The 12,101-nt window shown below is 34.9% G+C and overlaps 4 protein-coding genes across 4 annotated transcripts in view; 1 reads left to right on the top strand and 3 right to left on the bottom strand.

The window, feature by feature from the left end:
• Positions 1-71: 71 nt before the first annotated feature.
• On the bottom strand, positions 72-1,615 carry LOAG_08650 (hypothetical protein). Its single transcript, XM_003144180.2, has 3 exons — positions 1,205-1,615; positions 834-942; positions 72-728 (listed from the first exon to the last, which is right to left on the bottom strand). The coding sequence occupies exons 1-3, from the start codon at positions 1,399-1,401 to the stop codon at positions 594-596; spliced, it is 441 nt and encodes a 146-aa protein (XP_003144228.1). The 5' UTR covers positions 1,402-1,615; the 3' UTR covers positions 72-593.
• A 150-nt stretch (positions 1,616-1,765) lies between these two features.
• LOAG_08649 (hypothetical protein) lies at positions 1,766-3,289 on the top strand. The gene is made up of 3 exons (XM_020447755.1): positions 1,766-2,079; positions 2,328-2,633; positions 2,776-3,289. Exons 2-3 carry the CDS (start codon positions 2,393-2,395, stop codon positions 3,174-3,176), a joined length of 642 nt encoding a protein of 213 aa, XP_020302050.1. The 5' UTR covers positions 1,766-2,079; positions 2,328-2,392; the 3' UTR covers positions 3,177-3,289.
• A 128-nt stretch (positions 3,290-3,417) lies between these two features.
• On the bottom strand, positions 3,418-8,038 carry LOAG_08648 (hypothetical protein; the record flags this gene model as incomplete). Its single annotated transcript, XM_003144178.2, has 8 exons — positions 3,418-4,022; positions 4,272-4,539; positions 4,760-4,835; positions 4,953-5,092; positions 5,176-5,380; positions 5,527-5,628; positions 7,596-7,652; positions 8,003-8,038. The coding sequence occupies 8 exons, from the start codon at positions 8,036-8,038 to the stop codon at positions 3,911-3,913; spliced, it is 996 nt and encodes a 331-aa protein (XP_003144226.1). The 3' UTR covers positions 3,418-3,910.
• Positions 8,039-8,420: 382 nt separating this feature from the next.
• The window catches only part of LOAG_16523 (hypothetical protein), a gene marked incomplete at its 5' end in the record, with an annotated part of 15,564 nt that continues 11,883 nt past the window's right edge, over positions 8,421-12,101 (bottom strand). The window contains 8 exons of the mRNA XM_020449177.1: positions 8,421-9,176; positions 9,482-9,574; positions 9,679-9,880; positions 9,976-10,062; positions 10,265-10,356; positions 10,693-10,870; positions 10,980-11,135; positions 11,266-11,455. Of these exons, the coding sequence (XP_020307365.1) occupies positions 9,135-9,176; positions 9,482-9,574; positions 9,679-9,880; positions 9,976-10,062; positions 10,265-10,356; positions 10,693-10,870; positions 10,980-11,135; positions 11,266-11,455 (1,040 nt within the window). The 3' untranslated portion in view covers positions 8,421-9,134. The remainder of the gene's footprint in view (positions 9,177-9,481; positions 9,575-9,678; positions 9,881-9,975; positions 10,063-10,264; positions 10,357-10,692; positions 10,871-10,979; positions 11,136-11,265; positions 11,456-12,101) is intronic.

Below are 12,101 nucleotides of genomic sequence, written 5' to 3'. Positions count from 1 at the left end.
CATATTTTCAAATTCGTATTGACTGGACGATGGGTAAGTTCGCAGGAAACCGATATCCTTGCTCTGTATATTGTAGTTCTATTAGAGGAATAATAATCTTTATGTTGAGCACCTCAGTAAAACTTTGCGTTTATAGTCATCTTTTTGCACGTACTCTAAAATAAATAGCAGAATGATGCACTCTTGGAAAGCTATTATGGAATAACTTGGTGAATTTTAGCTATTGAATCCTGCGCAATTACTGCTGGTGTGATTTGCAGCAAATTGCATCAAATTGGACAAGCCAAAAAGATACAGCCAAAATAAACTTGCATGATAGTTGAATTTAAAATAGGAATTTCCTTCCAGTGATCAAATTCTTGTGCAACTACTGTTATCAAGAAAAGCATTAAATACTCTTCAGATGACGTTCCTTTAAAAATGAGGGTGGTAAAGTTAAAATTATCACCACCAACAACAAAAACAATGCAAACTGAAGTAAACAGTTCTAGCAAAAAGAGCAAGGTATTCTATCTCAATAGTATTTATTTTGAAATGTGGTGGCACTGCATTTAACAATAAAAAGGGGAAAGAAACAAAGTTATCAATAACTGTCATGGAAGTCTTGCACGAACTGTTAAAATGAAACTGATGATTGCCATTTGTAGCTCGATTTCTCGAGGATTAGTAGTAATACGAAATGCTGGAACACCGGCACGGCACAATGTATCTTGCTGTTGTGCCACTATCTGCAAAAACCAACTGCCATCTGCTGTTCTTTCGTATATAACAGTGAGGCTTGGAACTCCGAATAGAACAAATAAATTTAAATGCCAATTGCGGTAAGAAAATACCTTATCGAGCTCAGTGACAATATTAATATCAATCTGTTTCATTTGTTCATCTAAATCAGGAACGCACTGCAGTTCCATCAGTCGTTGCTGACGGTCGTTGTAAAGCTGCCTAAATATGGTAAATATTCATGAAGTAGGCGAAAAAAGTTTAAAGTTTATCAGAAGTACACACTGTAGCTTAAGTATTTTTAATAATGTTAATTTATAACTCACATATGAACATGTTGCATTTTGCAGGATGTTTTAGGCGAAGAGGAGGGCAGTTATTTCAGAGGCGGCTACTGCCGAGAACGTTGCTTCATAAATGAGGCAAACTTGAACTGTCCTAATAGACTTTTTATTTTTGAATTAAACAGCAAAACAAAATTTACGTTTCATTCATGCGCTGCAAATCGCTGAGCGATTCGACAATCGCAAACACAGTCCCATCCAATAAACTTTCGAGCAGTATCTCTCGAAGTGAATCACTGAATCGACCACGCATCCGCGGTTCCAAGCGCCTCATAAAATTATTCATTTCTGATTGCATAATTTCCATTTTCCGTTCCGCGGTAATACTACCGCTCATCTTTGATGTTAGGCTCTGTTGCTTTGACAGCAGAAAGTGAAAAAGAGAAACAGTCGTGAGAAGTTCGAGCCACCGCTATGCTTCCATGATAACTCGGCTTTATCCCTCACTTAAAACCACTGCCTTGCTCCGAATCTACTTCCACTTACCAGTTTTCCATTTCCATTCCCGAGAACAAGACAACAAACTTCTGAAAAATTCCTGAATAGAGAACCTTTGTAACGCGGCCCCGTTACAGCGTTCACAATTCTCTCCAAAAAAGACTTCGCAGAGACAGATAGCGGGAATGACGGTGCGAGATTGTTGTATGGGGTCTATTGATTGAAATTTGGCTGGTGCAGTCAGTGGTAACACTTTGAAGTTGGGAAATTTCTTTTGTTGTTAGTGATGAAAGGAAACGACGCATACCTGACGCAATACTAATTTGTTTCTAAACATGACTACATTTTGCATCTGTGCGGAACAGAAGTTATTGCAGTTATGTGAAAAAGATCCGTTTCTTCTGTACTGCAATCAGTTTTCGAAGTAACCAGTGCTGTTTTGCTTTCGAAAACAGAAATGAAAAACTGGTAAATGTAAGTGGATTCCGATGACTTACCTCGAGACTCGACATATCTCTCCTCGCGAAGTCTGTTTTGAGGAGAGATAACTCAAGTTCGAAGATGATTGGAATGGCTTGTAAGTCGATATGTCTTCCCATACTTGGTATCAATTAACAATGAATAGCTGAGGTGGTAAGTGGAGGGGAATTCAGATTTTTGTTCCGAAAGATCCGTTCCTTCTGTATTGTAGGTGGTTTCACAATCTGTTGATGATATCTTCCGCGCTGAGCGACACATACAAGTATCCTTTCAGTTTATGGATAGTTACCAGCTCATTAACATTACCCACTTCTCGCCATGCTTATTGAACAAGTCTACATTTAGAGAGAGTGTCGCTTCATCACGCAGTGGAATGTAAAATTGGATGACTCGTAGGACGCTAATGATATATGCGTTGCTTGAAAGGCCTAGCGTTGCTTAGCAGCTCTTATATTGTTGTAAGCATAGTCTTGATGTATAGGGCGATGCGGACGCAATTACAGCCATTCTGTACTACTGCTGAATGTAATCGGTCATGCCATCAGGTACATCGCCGAAATCAGGAACCTTCGGCACCTTCCGTTTCGGTATCAGTCGACTTTTTGAAAGCGAAGCGAAATCTCTCACACTGGAATTATTTCTTTGTGGAAGGTGAGCGGTACTGTCAGCAAATTCTGTTTGAAATTTAATGAGCTAATAATTACAGGTCTTCTGTAGATTGTGGTTAACAAATTTTGTCCCATTTAAAAATTTAATTTAATCGAATTACCTCTCCAAAAAATTGAAATTTCAGAAATTGGGACAAAGTCAGAACCGGTGTTGACTACTAATGATAATTCTGGAATCGTATTCAGAACATCATTATCGACTCCTAAACGAGCTATAACTTTGGAAGAGATAATTGAATTAGCAAGGCGCAAAGTATCCCATAATTACGAGGAACCTTTATCACAAAAGCATTATGTCACTGTAGATGATGATAAACTACCGGTAGAGGAACCAGCCATTCAAGTTTCAGAAATAGTGAAGAATAATGAATGGACTAATGGCGACTGGGCTTATTTGGAACAGCTGATGGAATTAGATGCCGATCGCATATCGCCCAGCAGTGAACCACCCATTACTATTGACAATGATGATGATACAGCAGTTGCTGCAGATCGTCAATGTACCTTTTTCATGGGTTTGAAATAAGGAAGTGCCTTTGGAAATAATGGCAATTGCCATCATGACTTAGCAAGTAATAAATGATACGCCAACTGTTCCTATGCATGTCATACTTATATTGAATGAATGCAAACCATGAGGGGTTAATATATCTGTTTAAAGATGATGAAGGAATATTCAGTGCAAATAGGCATTCGAAATGAGTTTATGTCAGTATCATATTCATTAAGAAAATAGGAAATCTTTAATGAATTGAATGTTAATATGACTGAAATAGACTTATAAAGACGAACATATAAAGAGACACGACATCATAATCTGGGAAGTTATAAATGAACTGTAAGTAGTAAACAGATGTGATTATTTCTCAAATGAGGAGCGTTTTTCACATACAGGAATTCTTGATTTTAAATTTGAAATTAGAATTTTTTAGTACTATGAAAGCAGAGTAAATGTAATAATTCGATGTATAAGTTATTGTCGAAATTTATGCTGGACCAGTTAATTCTTCAATGCACTGTATTATCTTGTTTATTCGTTACTATTCATTTGTGGCAATCAATGTTAGGAATTCTCTCAAGTTAACAAACAAATCGTTATTCCTTATGGTATAAGTGTCTTGCCTGTATACGCGTATGATGTTGTGAAACTTTAGTTTCTTAATTTATAATGATTAAAAACAAAATCCTTCACGATTTGCATAGATCATATACAAATTGAAGTGAATTCTCATTAGAAATATCCGAAGCCTCACTTGACCTTTAAGATCCTGGACTGATGTAAGAATTCTCGGCTCGTGCCATCAGGTATCTTGAAGCACGAGGATTGAATATCCTTTCACCTCTATGTGCATACATATGATACGCTAACATGCTGAAGTTAACAAAAGGTTGCAAAAAATATCGATTCTAGAAACGTCAAAGTAAGCTAACTATCGTATTTTCGAATTACATCAGAAATCTCCCCCAGTCTTTTTTTACTTTTTTTTCTTTTTTTTTCATATGGATACGTGCACCGATTCGCTGTTACAAGCACTACTTCTGAATTAGAATAACGACGTTTACAAACAGACTTGCTCAAAGAGACAATTTCTATTCATGGTATAATACATTGAAATTTTACCGACTGTTTGGATAACTTTTCGAACAATATTGACAAATGTACGGATTGTGGCGCACATCAGAATAAACTTTCAAAGGATGCTTTGGTTCAAATCCTTTCTCAATGAATTCTGGAACAGGAAAATCATTTTCTGGAATAAGTGGGGCAGGTTTTGTAGCAGTAGGCGCCGTTGCAGTGACCGATTCTTCATCACCTGGATGTTTATGATACAGCAAATCAGTGTAAAAATGGAATGTTCTGCCACATTCACACTTGTAACCTTTCAAATCTGCAACAATAAAGCTGAAATCGGCAAATGTCAAAATTCAAATAAAAAATCAAAAAGTTTTGAAAGAAACATATCAGAGCATTTCCCTAACGTAATTCCTACTCTTCTAGCCACACTTCCATTTCCAAATAAAAAACAGAATTTAATCAATAGAAATTCGACTCAAGTTTTTTCCACTGTTCCATGCCCTCCTTTAGGATATAAAGAATAAAATATTTACCACTGTGCTGTTTGACGTGGTACTCCAATTCACATATGTAATGAAACGATTCCGAACAACGATTACACTTATAAGGCTGAAGTGGTAGTAATTCAAAGCATATCACAGATTCAAAGTTACAAAAATTTCCAAAACAATTTGTGGGATGCTTCTTTTTTTTCTGTGAGGGTTCTTTTTTAAGAAAACAACAAACCTCATCAATATTATGTACTCTTTCATGAGCCCGCAATGTTGTTAAATAGTTATAAGTAAGTCCACAGAAACGACATTTGTAGAAAACGAAACCACTTTCATCTCTTCGCACATTTCCCGCAAGATTCTCGTCTGGTACTACTGAAGTTGATATGATCACTAAAGCTGGCAGTTTCGAAACCTGTTTTTGTAAATTTCTCGAAAAAGTTGAAAAATCTTGATACCGTGTTGATTGTGAGCAGATTTTTCGGTGAACTGTTGTCCAGACTCTTTTTCTTCATTTCCAGTATCAACATGTTTTATTTGCTTTAATGCTGATGAAATAAAAGGGCGGGCTAGTGAATGTGGTATTTTGGCAGCCGAAGTTGCCGATCTGTCATAAAATGTTGGATGTACGAAAAGCTCCGAAGGAGTATCCGTTTGCAAATTCTAAAAATGAAACTTCCAAGTTGGAACTTCCGAATCTGCTCTACTTCGGAGGTTTCCTAATACAATTTAAGAACAATAAACATCAATAGCCACAAAATAGTAGTCTCCAACAGCTCATTCAACGTTTTATTCAAAAAAAAAAATACCAGCGGTGTCGTACCAATTGTTGTCGATAATGCTGATGGTAGAATAATCCCTTCAGGTTCAGCATTTATATTTATTTCAGGCTGGTAGTTTGATATTATTCCCTGAAACTGAATTGATTAAAATCTTAAATTTCAATTTAATAATTTCATAGTTTTTAAGTGATTCACTAAAAATGTTCCATAATATTGTCAGGAAATCACAGTTCAATGAAATGAGCTCAGCAAAATGAAAAATAAATAAATAAAACAAGTATAAGCATTAATTTCCTGTAAAGTTGAACTATTTTTAATGATTCCAAGTTTTGATAGTAACCAGAGTCCGTTTCTGAAAGATACCGTTCAATTACAAAAATCCAGCATTTGAAAATCTGTCACAAAAAATTATGGATGAAATCAAGAAAAGAAATATACAGCCGTCAATTTTATAACTCAATAAGAAAAGAAATATCAAAACCGGTGAAGCTCTAAATGAAAAGGAAATACCATTAATCATAAAAACGCATTCCAATAAATGAAATGACCTTACCTCTGTTTAAATAACTGTAGTAAATTAAGTACATTTATTACGATCATTTAAGTAAGTAAATAAGCAGCAGTCCATAGAAAAAATCTAGTAGTGTAGTACTAGTAATTTGATGTCCCATATTACTACCTATTTCCTTGAGTGGCGGTCCTTCTAATCTTCGTAACATTCCAATCATTGAACGAAGGCTATATATTAACAAGATGTGCTTCAAAGAAACAAAACTTATGTTTTATTAGAAAGGTATGTAGTGTTAAAGTTCTCTGAAAGTATATTTAAGAAGAAAAACTATCACTGACAAAGTAAAATCAAACAGTGTAAGTTGGAGCCATTAAGTAACACACCTTTCCCAGAAGTTGAAATGATGTATGTTGAACTTTCTTTAAAATAACACATTTTTTTCTTTCATATATAAAGGAGCGAAAAATCCAAAAAAGTTCTCATAGTATCAACTCCAATTTCTAGAAGGATAGTGTACACATGGAGTGAAGGCAGCTGCTCAGAATCTAAACAAGTGTGTGAGCGCTTAGAAATTCGAGAAACAATAGCTTGTAGGAACGGCAACTTTGATTGCATGGATCAGCCGGTTTGTAATTTCATTTTACAAAGTCTTGAAACTGTGCAGTCATCCTTCAACCTCACTTCTATCCCATAGGTTTTAATTTTTTTAGTTACTCGATTTTGTTGAACCATTCCTGACATTTCAGCTTTGCAAATGCGAATTTTTCAAAAACATTCGCGTTATGTTCGATAAGCAGACCTCGATAAAACAGAACTAAGGGGAGCGCGCATAATAACATTTCAGATGTAGTAATAAAAAGCAGCTTGGGAAAAGTAGCTAAAGAAGATAGAAACATGTATGCATATGACCGCCAGTCAGTTGTTTGCTGTCGATTCCTTTCCTTTCAGTTCAATTTGTACGGTTATTTCGGCTACCTGCTAAAAAAAATGCGAACAATTTTAGACTACATTTTCGGTTATTGCACAAAAATGACTTACAATAAATTAAAAATTGAACAAAATGAGCCAGTAGGATATACGCAAAAAGCAGTAAAAAACACATCGAAACAAGAAAAAAACTTCATTTCGTCAGCCATCCCAAACCATCCAACCCATTTTGAAGAGCATATTTAGTACTGTAGGTATCAAGCTAGGATTGATCTACTTTCTTCTGTAACATTTAGCAATCGGTATTGCTATAATTATCGGCCCAAACTAGAACTGTTAGGACAAAAAGGATTATACGCGCGGAAGTGAGGATCGGGAAGAGTATCGAATATTTATCATCCAGCCATTGAATACATTGAACAACAGCAAGAATAACTGCACACTTATATGCGTATTAGAAAGAAAGTGCATTTTTTATGAAACGGGTAGAGTGAATGTGGAAAATGAGTCTAACAGATAGTGATAATGATAAGGAAGTGGATCAAAAAAAGTACTGCTCATATTGTTTGCCTTGCAACTTATATGGACATCATGTCTTTCATTCATTTTCAAATCATCTCATTCAGTTCACAGAAGAGCCGTAAACAGCAAAACTAACCACATCATCGTCATCTACTGTTGAGATTGCAGAAGTTACGGAAGCGCTTGCAGGTGTCTGAAGTATTTATTTTCAAGTATTAACCAATCTTCCAAACGGAAAATCTCATTCTCGAACATCTCACTACTATAATTATAATGATGGAACTAAGATTTAATACCCCTTGATAAATTACGATATTATGTGTTTACAGATCCGAAATGGGAAAAAACTATTGTCCTGGAAAAATCATCGATTTTATAGTTACACTGAATAAGTTATCCAACTGAGTTCCCTTACTAATTACGTACCGACAGTTCTTTTCTATCTTGTGTTTTATCGAATTCTGCAGATTAGGGTGGCTGCCACTCCTGCATCCATTAGTGATAATTTTAATCCTTTGCCTAAGTAAATGAATCAACACATACCTGTTTTTCGGGAGATTGTGTCAGTGATTCATCCATCCTTTATCTGTTGATCAATATCCGGATGTATCTACAGCTCGTATTCAAGACAACAGTGATCCCAACAGAATGATTTTTACAAATAGTGGCAAAGCAACAAACAGCGGCAGCTGCTAGATCATATTACAACATTTTAGAATGTGAATGGCACTTCTTGCGCTAGCGTTTGGTCTATCGCATTAGCACTTCATCCTCATTGCTATTGCTGAGTATTACTGACTTTGTTTATAAGCATTGTAACTCTCGAGAGTTGGACATATTAAGTCTAGTAACTGAACTTGTACCCATTTTTGAGTGGGGGAGGTTATGAAAGGTCATACGCGTTCTTTGACCTTTCTTGAGACTGGAAGGGAAGAATTAGTTGGAAGTTTTGGATGAAGACGAATGAACTAGAACTCTTCTGCTCCTTTTTATGTTCTACTGAGAGATATAACGAACAAAAAAATGCAAGATATATGCTGAATCTAATTTGAAAATGTAACATAATGGACAAATAAAGACGAAGTAGAAAATAAATCACAAGTTTCAGCTGAAACAATATTGCTCCTAGATTCGAGCACATTATTCACTCATAACAAACACTCATTCTTGAAAGGCTGGCAAAATAATTATATCACCAGCATATGAGTATATTATCATATTCCATTGCAGTCTGCACATTAAGAACAGTTGGATCTCCTTATAACAGAAAAAAGCAACCCATTTACACAGCAGGAACATCAAAATAGTTTTCAGTAGCAGTAATCAAAATGAGCTTCATAATCACAAACATGTATTTTTCCATGGATTTTAATAGAATAATACAAACAACAGAATTTCATAAGTCACACATGTCCATTCCTTTTTATTTTGAATTCAGAAGTAGCACGAATGAGTCCTCTTTGCAATATCTTAGAAAACTGACTCATCCTTGCATCTCAAAGATAATACAAATAATGAAGTAGATGAACAGTGCAGAGCAGTACAAGGAAATAAAATCTTTGGGTAGTCACCATAACTAAATGTTAGATATATATTATTTCATATTATGCAAACAAAATTTTTATCGTTTAATACCCTTATATCCATATCTCTATTGTATGCAATAAAAATAGCTTCAACGAGCTTTCTTCGACTTCAATGGTGCTTTGCACTTTTTCTGAAAACAGATATCAGTTTATCCGGAAAGAAAAAAGAAAAAGTGTGACTTGTTAATAAGAAATACAAACATAATTAGCTTGTCAAATGCCGAACAAACGATAAAACCTAGACAAAAACCAATGTAATAATTTAATGTTAATATTTTGCACCTCCTTTCAAATAAATGAGTTGTGCCTTGAAGCTGCGCTAAATATGACAAAAGAAAAAGTACCCTGAATACATGGTTTTATACAAAATATACTGATCAGTGACTCTACTTTACAAGCATAATCAACTGACTTAAGCATAAAATATGGAGCTTACTCTATGAATCAATCCTCGATTAGCAATGCCTTCATGTTCTTGTTTATCGTGATGCATTTTAGTTAGGGAATCCAAAAAATCGTCTACTTCTCCCTGTAAGTTAATTTTTCTCACTAATAAATGGAAAGAAAATTAACAAAACACGAGAATTTAAAAAGTTTATGAAAATATAAACACAATATTAGTAATTTTCAAACCTTAAGCTCTGTGTTTCGCACAGAATACTTTTTGAAGTGAAGGACAGCTGACTGTAAATTCATAAAAACACATTCTAAAGCCAACAAATTTGAATAAGCTGGTAACGATTCTGCCATAAAACGAAACGATTTTTCACTTAATGGAAGGCAGGAAATACAATATGATAAACACTCTGCCAACCGTGTGTCAAATAGCCCATCCCTGAAAAAATTACGACAAGTTGACTTATTTGATCATGGAATCCTTAAAACTATTGAATGTTAAGAAAACTCGAGAAAAAAAACCGCATTCCTCACTTGTTAATAACTCCCTGCATACGCTGTATTAGTTTTTCAAGTAAACTGTCAGCTTGCTTGTCCTTTTTGATAAATGCCAGTAACAATCTGAAAACACAATGTTATACACATAAAATAATCGACACAGCTTAGGTTAAAAACTTTATAAAGACATTACAGAAAATGGTTCGATGTTTTTACTTGATCGATAGATTTTTACTTAATCGATGGGTTTTCTATAAGACTGAAGCTTACATTCTCCACAATTCTATTTCATATTCGTTGAAATGAAAACTTATTAACACCATACTTCATGATTTTTATAAAATCATCGATAGCCACTGAGTCACTGGATGAAAGACGTGAAATCATATCAGGCATCAAATTATAAAGAATGTTTCCCTGAAATGAGTCAATGTAAAGCCGCATCCAGTTATGCTGAATTCTATCAATACAATTTTAGTTTCTTCATAGGTTAATTCAGTAAATTCTTTTCAGAGATTATACTTTGAAAAGGTATGTGGATGAATGGAAGTTTCACTTTTTTCTCTTGGCTATCCTGCTAAATGCTTTCACCACTGTTAAAAAAAAATAACGTGATACATCGAAAAGTGGAGCGAAGTCAGCATTTCAGAAGTGATGCTTTTCATCAGGTCAAATGAAATAAAAGGATATGTAAGTATTTCCCATAATGATTTGGAAAAAAAGATGATTCAAAAAAAAAATTCCAAATTAAACCTTCTTTGCAAGTTCTGAAAAGAAAAATTTTGCAAGCTGTCCAACGTTAACATTTTCATCGTTGACACATTGCGCCAGATCAGCAACTGTTCCACGTACTTTCACCATATCGTTCAACATGAGATAAGACAGCACGATAATCGAAGTCTGCCGCACATAATCATCTTTATCATTTATTCTGAGATCGAACAAACATTACTGGCAAAGAATCGGATATCGTCAAGTAACACTTAAATTTTACTGAAATTTCGGAGTATGAGAAAAAAGTTTTCCTAAGAATGGCTAACCCATGATAGAGATGTTCACTATATTTCTCGATCACATTCGGGAAACGAAAACATAAATCACCAGTTGCAATCATCAAATTGCTACGGCACTCTGAACTTGGTGAATTTTTGAAATACTCCAGGAATAATGGCATAAAACGCAAACATGTTTTCATACTGCAATGGAAATGACAGTGTACAAAAAAACATAATTTTTTTTCGTTAACCTAACGCATAAGCACTGTAATTATTTAAAGAGACTGTTCATGGAGCGCATTAACAATGAAAAATTAGGACATATTAGTACCTTAGAAGCATAAATTTTGATAATGACAATATTGCCGTTGAACGAAGTTTTTCCGAACATGTATTTTTCTTCGATTTTACAACTGCAACTAAAAATTTGCTCAGACGATGCAGCAGTGATCCCCTACGTGAGACAGCATTTTCACACATTCGTTGTGCGCGCTCCAAAATACGTTCTTCTTCTGATATTCCTGAAAAGAAAGGAAAAGTACGTCACCTCCCGATTAAGGCCAAACTACAGTGTCGAAAATGTGATATCTTCTAACTTCAAATTACACCACATGGTGTCGGATTACTGAAATTAAAGTTATGTTCAAAGAGAAATTTCCACAATATCTACCAGACAAAATGATGAAATCATGTAAGTAAAACTAAGGCAATAAGGATATACGCTAACAATGGAAAGAATATCACAAAAACATCTCAGTATCCATCCGTGACTGCACTACGGACTATGTCAAAAGACAACCATACCTCCATGATAACCCCGGTAAGCATACAAAAGCTCCTTCCCAAAAATCCTATACAGGTAGTTTTTTACCATCAAGCAAACTATGACGTTCTCTTCGCATATCCGCTACCACTGGACAACGGACGACAATATTCCTTCTTTTGCTAAAAATATTCCCTGCAGCACATCCCTAGATCAACGGAGGGCGAATTCTTTATATCTCAACCATTATCCAACCTATCAACAAACAGAGAGTCAACTATTATCGAAGTAATGACAAGGAATTTGTTAGTTGATTATATTATTTGCTTATTGTATAACTCATCACTGTTCACTAATTTACCATATATATATATATATATATATATATATATATATATATATAT

This window comes from Loa loa, assembly GCF_000183805.2.
Source record: "Loa loa unplaced genomic scaffold supercont3.6, whole genome shotgun sequence".
In the NCBI taxonomy this organism is placed as follows: domain Eukaryota; kingdom Metazoa; phylum Nematoda; class Chromadorea; order Rhabditida; family Onchocercidae; genus Loa; species Loa loa.
Note: the sequence above shows the minus strand (reverse complement) of the source record. Positions and strands in the feature narration are given on the sequence as shown.

What these genes read in the sequence shown, in the direction of transcription:
- LOAG_08650 (XM_003144180.2), bottom strand. Translation starts at nt 1,401, where the DNA reads ATGAGCGGTAGTATTACCGCGGAACGGAAAATGGAAATTATGCAATCA. An exon ending in TTGCAGCGCATGAATGAAAC is followed by an intron (nt 943 to 1,204) that starts GTAAATTTTGTT and finishes TACCATATTTAG; the next exon opens with GCAGCTTTACAACGACCGTC. An exon ending in TTGTCACTGAGCTCGATAAG is followed by an intron (nt 729 to 833) that starts GTATTTTCTTAC and finishes TGGTTTTTGCAG; the next exon opens with ATAGTGGCACAACAGCAAGA.
- LOAG_08649 (XM_020447755.1), top strand. Translation starts at nt 2,393, where the DNA reads ATGCGTTGCTTGAAAGGCCTAGCGTTGCTTAGCAGCTCTTATATTGTT. An exon ending in GAATTATTTCTTTGTGGAAG is followed by an intron (nt 2,634 to 2,775) that starts GTGAGCGGTACT and finishes TTGAAATTTCAG; the next exon opens with AAATTGGGACAAAGTCAGAA.